Below are 12,441 nucleotides of genomic sequence, written 5' to 3'. Positions count from 1 at the left end.
CAGATATACGCAGGGCAAAATGAGCAACTTTTATTTTCTGGAAAAAACAAAACAAAGTTCAAATTCAGCTTTGATCACAGGAATAAATGACACTTTACTATATATTCACATAGAAAACAGCGGATTTACATTGGCCAGTGATACACACATAATTTAATTTAGAGTATCATATGAAATAGTCTTTTGATCAGTTTTTAAAAGTGAAATATTTTCAGGGAATGAGCGGTGATGACATGACCGCGGGAAGAGCTTTTATGGGCACATCAGCAGTAAAGAGCAGCGTGATCAATAAATGATCAGAGCACAAACAGTGAATAAGGACCGAGAGCTGGAGCAGGTGATGCTGTTCCTCTGGGAACTCAAGTTTGTCTCGTGTGTAATTAGCCCTTATTGCCGTCGAGTGCTGCTCTTAACATGCCGCGTTTAGGGTCAAGTGACGCACAATCAGCAGACGCACAGTTCAGCATTGTACATATCATTTTAAGTCATTAATATTTCGCCATCTCTCCAGGTTAGCGGTAGTCATGCGCGTGTGGATCAGGCGCATCCGCTGGGATCAGAGCTTAGGATGATAATATAACAGGTATTCCCAATTAACGGCTAGTCCATGAGAGCACAGGGATTACTGCCACTCCAGCATGGATTATATTCCCTCTGAACGCTGCTAATAACGCTTCCCGCTGATCACGGGCGTCATCTTATTAAAATGATGCAGGATGAGAGGGAGATGAAGGAGGTTTGTTGTACGTCCGTGCTGGAGAATGTTTCTGATGCTAAAAGAGCATTTATTTTGAAGCACTAGTGAGAGCGATGCTTTCTGTTCCTGAAGCGGTTTCAGCACAGCTACACCCAGAACAGATCACGCTAGATTCCCCTCCGGACAGAGCAGTGTGTCAGCTTCAGCACAGAATAATGAAATACTCAGCCATTCGTCTGTTTCCTAGATCATTATGTGTAAATGAAGTGATATGTTGAAAATGTATAGTCATAAATCTGATCTTTCATACAGTATATTTGTCCCCTGAATTACATTTATAATGCCAGGAATGACTTATTGCACCAAAAACAGTTTTTTATGACCATTTTATGACCCACAGTAAATTTGGTCAACTTCTCACACTCGGATACAGATACTGGATGGATAATGAATGGATGGATGGATGGATGGATGGATGGATGGATGAATGAATGAATGAATGAATGAATGGATGGATGGATGGATGGATGGATGGATGGATGGATGGATGGATGAATGAATGAATGAATGAATGAATGGATGGATGGATGGATGGATGGATGGATGGATGGATGAATGAATGAATGAATGAATGAATGGATGGATGGATGGATGGATGGATGGATGAATTGATGGATGGGTGGATGGATGGATAGATGAATGGGTGGATGGATGGATGGATGGATGGATGGAAGGATGGATGGATGAATGGATGGATACATGGATGGATGGATGATGATAGATGGATGAATGGATGGATGGATAAATGGATGGATGGATGATGATAGATGGATGAATGGATGGATGGATGGATGGATGGAAGGATGGATGGATGGATGAATGGATGAATGTATGGAAGGATGGATGAATGAATTGATGGATGGATGGATGGATGGATGGATGGATGGATGGATGAATAAATTAATGGATGTATGGATGAATGTATGGAAGGATGAATGTATGGAAGGATGGATGGATAAATGAATGGATGATGGATGGATGGATGAATGAATGAATGAATGGATGGATGGATGGATGGATGGATGATGGATGGATGATGATAGATGGATGAATGAATGAATGAATGAATGAATGAATGGATGAATGAATGAATAAATGGATAATGAATGGATGGATGGATGGATGGATGGATGGATGGATGATGGATGGATGATGATAGATGAATGAATGAATGAATGAATGAATGAATTAATTAATTAATTATGAATGGATGGATGGATGGATGGATGGATGGATGGATGGATGGATGGATGGATATAGATGGGCTCAAAGCTACAGATAAAAGACACAAAACTCAGATTTTGATTTCATGGAGTTTTTAAAAAGGCAGTTTTTTGCTGCTGTTCCTTTAAGAGCTTGTATGCAAATGACTTCTGTTATGATTGGACGACTTCTATGTGTTTCAAACCAGTAACAGAGCTCATACTGAAATATAAATGTTTACTCATTATTGGAGTATTATCAGAAATCAAACGGGACAAAATGAGTGGATATCCTCCAGAATGATGAACACACACCACCACTGCCCTGTCCAGAGTGACTTACAGAGTCTCAATCGAGCCTCAAACCTTCAGCCACCGTGCCACATCACCTCAAACATACACCATTCATTTGACCAGAAACATCATTTGATCTTCGTCTTCATTTATCCTGCCTGTGTTAATGTAGGAGTGTTCAGCAGGGTTAGTGTTGAGAGCTGTAATGTCATGCGCTGCTGTCCTTTCCTTCTAATGCAGATAAATCTCCTCACTTCCTGCGTTTGGGGGACGTGGAGGTGAACGCCGGACAGAACGCCACATTCCAGTGCATCGCCACGGTCCGAGACGCGGTCAACAACAAACTCTGGCTGCAGGTGAGAACTGAAGCACTTCTTCACATCAACACCAAATCACATGGGAAGCGTTTCAAACATTGGGAAATCTGTTTATTTTGCTGTTTATTTCAAAACTACCCTTATGAAAAAAGAACTACACTTAAAGTGTTGGTGAAAAATGAAAATAATGTCATTAATTACTCACCCTCATGCCGTTCCACACCCGTAAGACCTTCGTTCATCTTCAGAACACAAATTAAGATATTTTTGATGAAATCCGATGGCTCAGTGAGGCCTGCATAGCCAACAATGACATTTCCTCTCTCAAGATCCATTAATGTACTGATCCATTAGGGTGAGTAATTAATGACATTATTTTCATTTTTGGGTGAACTAACCCTTTAAGGATATTTTTTAAAAAGAGTGATTATTACGGAAACAATGCAGTTTAAAACAACACTTAATTGCAAATTGAATGTATAGTTGCTAATGCAACTAAATAAAAATGTATTATAGTTTAAATTTTTATTAAATGCAATTAGCTGAACGTTTAGTGCTTTTGACCCATTTAAGTCTTTGCATGTAATTTCATAATTACATATATTATCTTTTAAATAATGGTTAAAGTGCACTGACAATCAATTATAGTACACTAAAATATACTTTAATGTAATTTATATAAAAACTTGTATGTCATGTATTTAAATATATTTGTAATTGCACATGAAGTAGCAAATTTGTACATTTAAAATATATTAACTTTAAATTAAATGTTGGATACAGTTAAAATGATAATCAAGCACATGTGCTTTAGTGTGTTAAATACTTCTTTAAAGCATGACAAAATATTATCATAACGTAATGATTTAAAATAAAACTAATTTGACATTAAGACAAGAGTGCGCTTTTAAAAGATGTCAGAAACACAGTCATGGAAGTGTCTCTCTTTAAGTTTATTTCTAATTCATTTATTTCTATGGTCTACTTTAGATATTCTACTAACTATTACTTACTGATAGTCATCAGAACGTCTGTTGGGAGCATCAAAATAAAGTAGATATTAAGCAGACGGTCTATTAATACTCTATAATATTCCAATAAGAGTTAGTTGACATGATAGTTATTAGAATTGTCTAAAGTGGACTACTGAAATAAAGTGTAAGTACAGTTTAAAAATGAAAGCATATTTCCCGCTGCTGTCGGTGACCCGTCAGAACAGACTGTGACTGGATTCTGGGTTGCGATCCTCCAGTCGAGCACCACTGAGCTAAAGTCTTCCTAACGCGATCCGTGCTTTAGATCAGAGATGGGCTTCACCCTAATTGGCCGGGAATGTCAAGTTCAGGACGTGCGGGAGCAAACAATTCTGCTGTTTTTAAGTTTGATTTCACGATACTCAAAGAATTGCATCATTTTCGGAAACCATATCGCATATTCATGGTCAACGGGTGTATATATAACCACAACTACTAATCAAGCAGCTGGAGAGAGACGCGGGTTCATTACAGCCGAGCCTGTCACAGAGAGAGCGTCTCCTCTCCTGCCCCTCAAATCTTCCCACTTTATTCATCCTGAAGGAAAATCCTGCTCTCTTAATGATGTCTGTGTCAGCGGGGTTTTCATGTCTGCGTGTTGTGCCGTGCCCTGCCGCTGCCCTTTCGTTGCGATTAACTAATGAGAGCGCTTCACGTACAGAAGACGGTGCAGAGAAAGATTGAAGAGAGGAAGTGCCTGACAGGGTGGTAAAGTGTGTAGGAACAGTGACCTTTTCTGCTCTGATGCACGAGGAGGTGAAAAAATGAAGAAAAGCAAGCGAGTGCTGGTGTCTGCTGCGCTTCTGACTAATATGAGATGGCAGTGTTAAAGGGGCTAATGAATGATCTTCTGTAGCACACACACACACACACACACACACTCACACACACACACTCACACACACTGCCGTCACTCCTCCAGTCAAGCGTCACACAGAACAAGCTTAACGTTCAGTTCTGCTGGTGCTACTGTGAAGTCAAGTCCCAAATTCATGAGTAACACTTTATTAAGGTGGCATAGTTAGACTACATATGTTTACTCCGGTAATAACAGTAAATTATAAATAATTTCAAGCAGCTAACCCTAAACAAAACCCTTTCCCTAGCCTTAAAGGTCCCATTCTTCGTGATCCCATGTTTCAAACTTTAGTTAGTGTGTAATGTTGTTGTTAGCGTATAAATAAAATCTGTAAAATTTTAAAGCTCAAAGTTCAATGCCAAGCGAGATATTTTATTTAACAGAAGTCGCCTACATCGAACGGCCAGTTTGGACTACATCCCTCTACTTCCTTCTTTAATGACGTCACTAAAACAGTTTTTTGACTAACCTCCGCCCACAGGAATACGCAAGAGTTGCGTTTGTAGAGTGTGTTTGTCGCCATGTCGTCGAAACGCTGTTATTTTCATCCCGCAGTCCAATCACCGGGTCTGATTCCGGCTCAAATTGATAGGGTAAAATTAAAGACATGTTTACAATAACACTGAGCGCGTGCATCTCCACGTTATGGTAAGAGGCGTGACCTTTCCGGGCAAGATGCGCTAAACTGCTGTCGAATCACAACACAGGAACCGCTGGCACAATCAGAACTCGTTACGTATTTCTGAAGGAGGGACTTCATAGAACAAGGAAGTCATCAGCCCGTTTTTATGACAGTGGAAACAGCGGTATACAGATAAGTAAATTATGTGAAAAATACTGTGGTTTTTTTACACGCGAAACATGAACACGTTATATTGCACACTATAAACACAATCAAAGCTTCAAAAAACCACGAAAAACGGGACCTTTAAGCCTACATTAAGTACCGTATTGTTCTGAATATAAAACAAGGTTATTTTCTTACACATACTTCTGAAAAAACGGATGCATCTCATATTCAGGGTCGAGACTTTTACATGTCAATAAAACACCCTCAACAATAGATGGCGCCAAATATGCGTAAAACAAGTGTGCGAAGAAATACGGCGTTTCACTGTAATGTGAGAAGATAGAAGACAGTCTTTAAAACACTAAAGTCCTGTTCACACCAAGAACGATAACTATGAAGATAACCATAAAGATATATTTATAAATAAAAGAATAGCAGTGTCCACACCACAGATATAACCATAACGATAAGGAGAAACAATATCGCTGGGATCACTTTCAGAATGATTTTTTCCAGCTGTTGAATGATAAAACACCAACAGCCAATCAGAATCCATTCTAATTTAAGGGCTCACGCATTTAAAACTATGATTTAAAATGGAAGAAGTTAATCGGCGAGGTCCAGAAAAATCTTCCACTGTTTGACAAGTCAAACCCGCGCTAGTTTCGCCAACATTGTCTTACTTCCTTTCAAGTTGCAGTGAAAAAGACTAGATGTTTTTATTCCACTATATTGACTTCTTCTCTGTTAGATTAGATCGATTACACTAGCTATTCACTGGGATCATAGCATGCTGAGGACATCTGCTGGTTAAAGCCTGTAAATGCAACAAGAACAGCATGTTGTACACACTTTGAAACCGCATCACGTGACTTTAGAATAACAGACGATATCGTTCATTGGTGTGGACGCACATATAGTTATAGTTATAGTTATTGTTCTTGGTGTGAACGAGCCTTAACAGTTAAAGAAAAGCTTACCGTGTAAGATCCGCGAGACTGTCATGTTTGCCTCACTGACAGGAGCAAACTTCCCCCGTACGTGATTTTAAAATGTAAGACTGTACCCAGATTTCAAAACTACAATAAGATTTCACCTCTACTGTTAACGAAACTTCAGTAGGCTAAATTGTTTTCACTATGAGATCGATAGCTTAACTTATTTTCGCTAAGTTAGTATAGCCTGTTAACTGTCAGTGTCCTGGTAGCGGGACATATTGTGCGATTATTTATTGTTTTTGTGTTTTTTTAAGCTTAATTAAAGTTCATCCTGTGAAAATCATTGCGTTACAATGGAGACGATACTTTAACCCTCTGGAGTCTGAGGCTGATTTGGGGCCTGGAGAAGTTTTGACATGCCCTGACATTTGTGCTTTTTTCAGTTGTTCATAAACATATAAATGACAAAAGTGTCATTACACTGTATTCAGCACAAACTAGGCTACAATAATATGTGAGGAACATGTATGTACATGTTTGTATTTTTGAAGGAATAATGTTTATGCGTGGTTATTGAAAAAACAAAAACTTAAGTCACTGAAATAAGGCCAAAAAAAGTATATTAAATCTGTGTTCACAATACTTTTGGGTATTGGAGGTTGTAGACTAGAGTTTTTGCTTCAGAATTATGTAAAAATTATGCTGCCTACTCCTTCATATAAAACAATATATTGATTTAGTTTTTGTAAGACACTTTTTGTCAAGAAACACAGTATGCGTGGAGGCGTGAATCTGCATGAATAATGGGCCATTTACACCTGAGAAGACAAAAGAATCGCATAATAATGATCTGAAATGACTTGCATATTAATGAGGCCTTTCAGTCAGGTAGGCTGTGAAAAAAACCCTCTGTAATAATGTCTCAGCTCATCATAAAAAGCAATACTGTGAAATATTATTACAATTTAAAATAATGGTATTCTATTATATTCTTTAAAATATAATGTATTTCTGTGATGCAAAGTGTCTGAACAATTATGTTACCTTTATGGCATTTCATATAGACTTTTTAGCTTAAAAGCATGCACATTTGGAGAAATATTGATGGATTCTTATATATTTATGTCAATTTTCTATACTGAGAAATAATATTTATTGTCATCACTATGAGTGCTGGATACTGTGTTTTTAATTCATACTTGCAGCCGGAGGGCGCTCTTTACACCTTTAGTCCACAAATTCATAATATAAAGAAGAAAGGAACTAGGAACTAACGGCATGTCTTCTAGAGATCGCTAACCATTGCTGTAACATCCAAATAAACACTTTTCAAGACAATAAATACACGATTGAGACGATGAATGCATGTATTGACTGAATTTGCCTCTGAATAGCGCTGGCTCCGTGGGCGTGGCCGCATTAGCGGGTAATGAGCTGAATCACAGACTTCTGACATGGCTCTCTTTTCATACAGATTACATAAACACAGAATGTTTGTTTTCGATTTGACTTGCACGATTTAAAACCTGACATTTCAACGTTTCTTTAGATGTAAGTGTCATTTTTTTTGTCATTAGTATTCATAAGTTACAGTTCATTTTCTGAGAACTATCAGATTGGACTTCGTTCAGAGGGAGAGGAGAGATCACGCATCATGTTAGTTTTCTTTATTTTACAAAAAGCACAACATTGTGTTTTTACTCTGAGTGTACACAAATAAAAGAAGATATTCTATAGTTTCAATTGATATATTACTTATGTCTCTATGACAAGAAATGACGGAGTATTTTAAGTCTGTTTTGCTGCAATGTGAAAAAAAACCTGCAAAACGCGCCGGCGCGTTTTCAGACCTCAGGGAGTTAAAACCTTTCAGTGGCTCAATTTTTGTGATATCAACTTCAAATTTGGACCTCAATTTGGTTAGACGTGTGTCTTTGATTTTCTGGCTATTGTAGAGTCCAGATTATTTTGTAAAATATATATTTTGGATAAAATAATAAAAAAGAAAATGTTTAATTCAGTTTAAATTTACTTTACAGTAAACTAGTAAGATAGTGTCACAATATACCAGTATTGACGATAATCGTGATATTCAAAGCATGAAATATTAACATTGTGTTAATTTAGGGTGTGACAATATACCGGTACTGGCGATAACCACAATATTTAAAATGAATAGGACTCTTAAGATAACTTATTGTTAAATGAACAATGTGTTACATTTTAGACACAGTATTATGTTAAAATTGTTTGTTTTTTCTTTATTTCGCCAACGAAAATTTCAAAATTATGAAAAAGAAAAACAGAGTCCCCGTGCAACAGACAGATATGTTTTTGATATACTGACTGAATCCGCGTTTAGAACGAATCAGTTTAATGATTAAATGACCCATTCGATAAAGACGGACACTTGCTTCCTGAATGAATCAGTCATTTGAACAAATCGGTTGAATGAATGACTCACTCACTCATTAAGACAGTGACTTGCTGCCACCTACTGGCAGTTTAGTTTCATATTTAAAGTACATTTTAATTAAATATTGAATTAAATTTATGTAGACAAATTCTAAATGCTTTGTAAATATATTAATGCCACTTCTCACTCTGTGTCACCTCTGTATTGCAAAGAATAGTTTCATTATTTTGTTGATAATGATTTCATTTGATTGGTAATGTATAAATGTAATGTTTTATTTCTTCAGGTCTTAAAAAGGTCTTAAATTTGACTTAATGTGCAGAAACCCTGATAAAGAAAAACTAAATAAACAAAGTAAAAATTAATTTGACTGATACATTTTTTTTTTCCCGATAGATATCGCAATATATCGTATCGTGAATTATTTTGGCCACAATAACCGTGGTGTGAAAAATCTAATATCGTGACAGCCCTACAGTAAACTCAAACTTCAGTAACCTGCTGAGTGTCTTTAAAAAGAGACGAACCTTATATCCATATTCCACAGCATTCAATACATAACATGGAGCATTGTGAATGTTGACACACTCTGGGTGAATTATGACATCTGAAGCCGTTATAATGGGGAGGAAATGACTTAATTATTATTAATTATTAATTATCTCGCTCTTCTGACACATATACAGCGGCGTAACGGAGAGGACATTCCAGTGGCGGAGAAGAAAAACATCAACCACAGGAAGTTTGCAGCCTCCTTCCGCCTGAGAGAGGTGACCAGTCAGGACCAAGATCTGTACCGCTGCGTCACCCAATCAGAGAGAGGCTCCGGCGTCTCCAACTTCGCTGGACTCATAGTCAGAGGTAAAGGACTGCTTTGTTATTTATGCTATATATTAAAATAAACAGTATTCTAATTGGATGAGCCTTTGACAAAAGGGTACAGCGTTGTTTATTATCATATATGATGAATAAAGGCTGTGATTTTATAGACTAGTTTAAGGCCAAAGTCAAGGAGAAACCACCATGGCTACAGCGAACATCTGCTTATCTAAACGCTGATAAATAATACAAATGCATTCACATTTGAGTTCCCATTGGGCACATGGTGCCATATTAATATGCACGACCTGTTTACGCAAACACATCTCATTGGGTGCTTTTTGGCGACCTACCCTGAACCGTACGAGAGCGTGCCGAAGCACTCGGGTCCGTGGAGTGGCGCGTGAAGTTCCCCGTGTGCAGATGCGACTCTGAGAGCGATAGTTAGCGGCGGCCGGAGGGCAGAAGGGCCGGTTGAGTCTCAGCCGCGCTGACAGCTCAGATATCTCCACCACACTTCCCCAGCTGACATCCTGCTACAAGGAAACCAAAGATGGTAATTTCAGCGGAAATTTTTGGGCCATGGATTTGTGCGTGTGCTAATGGGAGCTGGCACGGAGTTGCCTATTGTCGCGCGTGACCCCGGGCTAGTGCTTTATTAGCTCCCGCTCTCCCTAATGCGGGGCGACAGCGGGCCCTCCCGGCTGTTTGGGGCCGCTTTGTAACAAATGAAAATTTCAGTGGCGGATTCTTACGCTGGAGAAGGATCGATCTGCGTGTCCTCCAGCTGCAGCGAGAGAGGCGGGAGGGGAAGAAAACACAACACGGTTGTGGCCGGGTTTGGCCCACGGTTTAGAGTAATGACATTAGCCTGCTCTCGCTTGTAGAGAATAAACTGAATTGACAAGACGTGTGCTGTGAAATAGATTCAAACACAAACAGGCGATAAGCTCTGTTTTTATTAGACACCAGTCGATCTAAAGCAGAGTTTCCCTGTGCGGCCGCAGAAAGACCTGCGCAAACTCGCTCTTCTTCAAACTCGCTCTTCTGGTTGGAACTGAAAGGCTTTTGGTGTTTTGAGCCTGACGTCACAGGAGAACAATCTGTCTACTTTAAAGTCTGCAAGAACTATTAGACCTGGACCTTCACACTGATAATGAAAAGCTAAGAATGAATTAAATCGAATGAAACTTTTAAATAAACAAAATGGGCTGCACAAGCAATGAAAATAAAAGTGAAATTGCGAAACAGCTCAAATCACGATTATCAAATCAAAGGCTGCGATTTAATTAAAGTATTGAAGTTTGTTTCCTTGTTGCACGTTACATGCATAATTACATGCAACTAACCCTAAACCAAACCCTATACTAAGTACTTGCAGTTTATTAATATTACTCATTACTTTAATTACACTGTAACAAGGACACCTAAAATAAAGTATAACTGAAGTATATGTCTTTATTTGAATTCACATAATTCCCAACAGAAAAACTTCAGAATTTCACCAGTTTTCCATCAATAATAAAATAAAAGCTCAAGGATTTGATGTGCTGAAAGCCAAAGGGTTTGAATTTTTGAAAGGGAAGGGTTACAGTATTGTAACTTGTAGTCGTTTCTTGTAAAGAGTGAAAACAAGTGTGACTCTATTTACATTAACAGTTGGGTTCTTGTTTTTTGTGTCTCAGCAGTTGCATATGAAACATTTTAATATGAAATAAAATGTCATATCACTGTTCAAATCACAATATAATTTAGTGGCCAAGTCGTGCAGCTCTATATTAACTCTTTCCCTGCCATTGGCAGAATTTTCACTGTTATACGGTAGGGGGCGCTGTTACACATCTTCTGAAAGAGCACAGAATCTCCGGATCAAAACACAGGCGAAGAAGAAGCAGAAACAAGCGATAGAAGCATTGTTGAAGTCTTTGAAAATTTTTTTGCTTTTTTATTAACCTTTTCCACAGTCAAGTGTTGATAAAAAAAGAAATGCATGAAGAAAAGAAAAAAGAAAAAGAAGTGCATGAAAAAAAAATGCGTGAATCTAGAATCAAATGTTTTTTGTTTTGTTTGTTTAAAAGCAGAGGCTCTGTTCTTTCTTTCAATATATTGCATGTTCAGATATTCATACAGCAAAATGAGATTGTGAAAATGATCAAAAATGCAGGTGTTGAAAGAGTTAAACAAAAACAATCAAAATAAAACACTTTAGAAAATCTTTTTACATGCAAGTCATGTGACCTTTAACAAATATCAAAGAAATGTGAATGTGTCATTAAATTACTGAAATGTTAACTTAATGTCAAGTAGATATTTTACTTCTGAAAGTTTGGGAAGTCTGTGATAGACATGTTTTTATCTCACGAACGCTATATGTTTAAGACGAACCATCGAAGAACGCTCAAATCTCCAAATGCAGATGTGTTTGTGTCGGAGCGAGACGGCAGAGAGATATGGAGACGATGATTGTTTGCTACTTGTGATTTTCTAATGACTAGATAACAGGCTGTCACCCTCCTGTGAGCGCGGCACCCCGTCGCAAACACGCGGCTGATCGCTGGTAAATATGCCTGGAGAGACGGGAGAGATCAGGAGTTGAAACGAGGGAGATTTTAAAGACCCCGGCGCCGCGCGTGCTGACGGATCGTTAAAGTTTGATGAAGCGCGATCGTCTGATACTTCCCGATGATGCGCACGCAGAACAAACGCAAACAAACCAAAAGAGCCAAAATGTCAACAACTCTGAAAGCTTCATCTGAGAGAATCTGAGAGAATGAAGAACAGAAAGCGCTTCATTAATGTCACAAGCGTGGCTTCCTGACTGTGATACGCATCAATGCTTCATTCGCTTTCACCAAACACACTGCTGTGCTCTCACACGCTCACCTGCGACACTCGGGTCTGGAGTCAACCCTCTGACAAACCTGACAAAGACGGCTGTAGATGTGCCTTAATGCACACAAAGCCAGATCAGCCAGTGCAAAAGAGTCAAATGTTTGGGGTCGGTACGATTTCTGA

General features: G+C 38.4%; 1 protein-coding gene across 18 annotated transcripts in view; it reads left to right on the top strand.

Annotated features, from left to right (window-relative positions):
- The window catches only part of ptprk (protein tyrosine phosphatase receptor type K), a 188,701-nt gene that overhangs the window by 79,340 nt on the left and 96,920 nt on the right, over positions 1 to 12,441 (top strand). For all 18 annotated transcript variants that reach the window (XM_048208172.1, XM_048208186.1, XM_048208185.1 and 15 more), the window contains 2 exons: positions 2,494 to 2,609; positions 9,294 to 9,468. In XM_048208172.1, coding sequence (XP_048064129.1) covers positions 2,494 to 2,609; positions 9,294 to 9,468 — 291 coding nt within the window. The remainder of the gene's footprint in view (positions 1 to 2,493; positions 2,610 to 9,293; positions 9,469 to 12,441) is intronic.

Source organism: Megalobrama amblycephala, linkage group LG11, assembly GCF_018812025.1.
Source record: "Megalobrama amblycephala isolate DHTTF-2021 linkage group LG11, ASM1881202v1, whole genome shotgun sequence".
NCBI lineage: Eukaryota > Metazoa > Chordata > Actinopteri > Cypriniformes > Xenocyprididae > Megalobrama > Megalobrama amblycephala.
The sequence above is the reverse complement of the archived record's forward strand: the minus strand, read 5'-3'. Positions and strand labels throughout refer to the sequence as shown.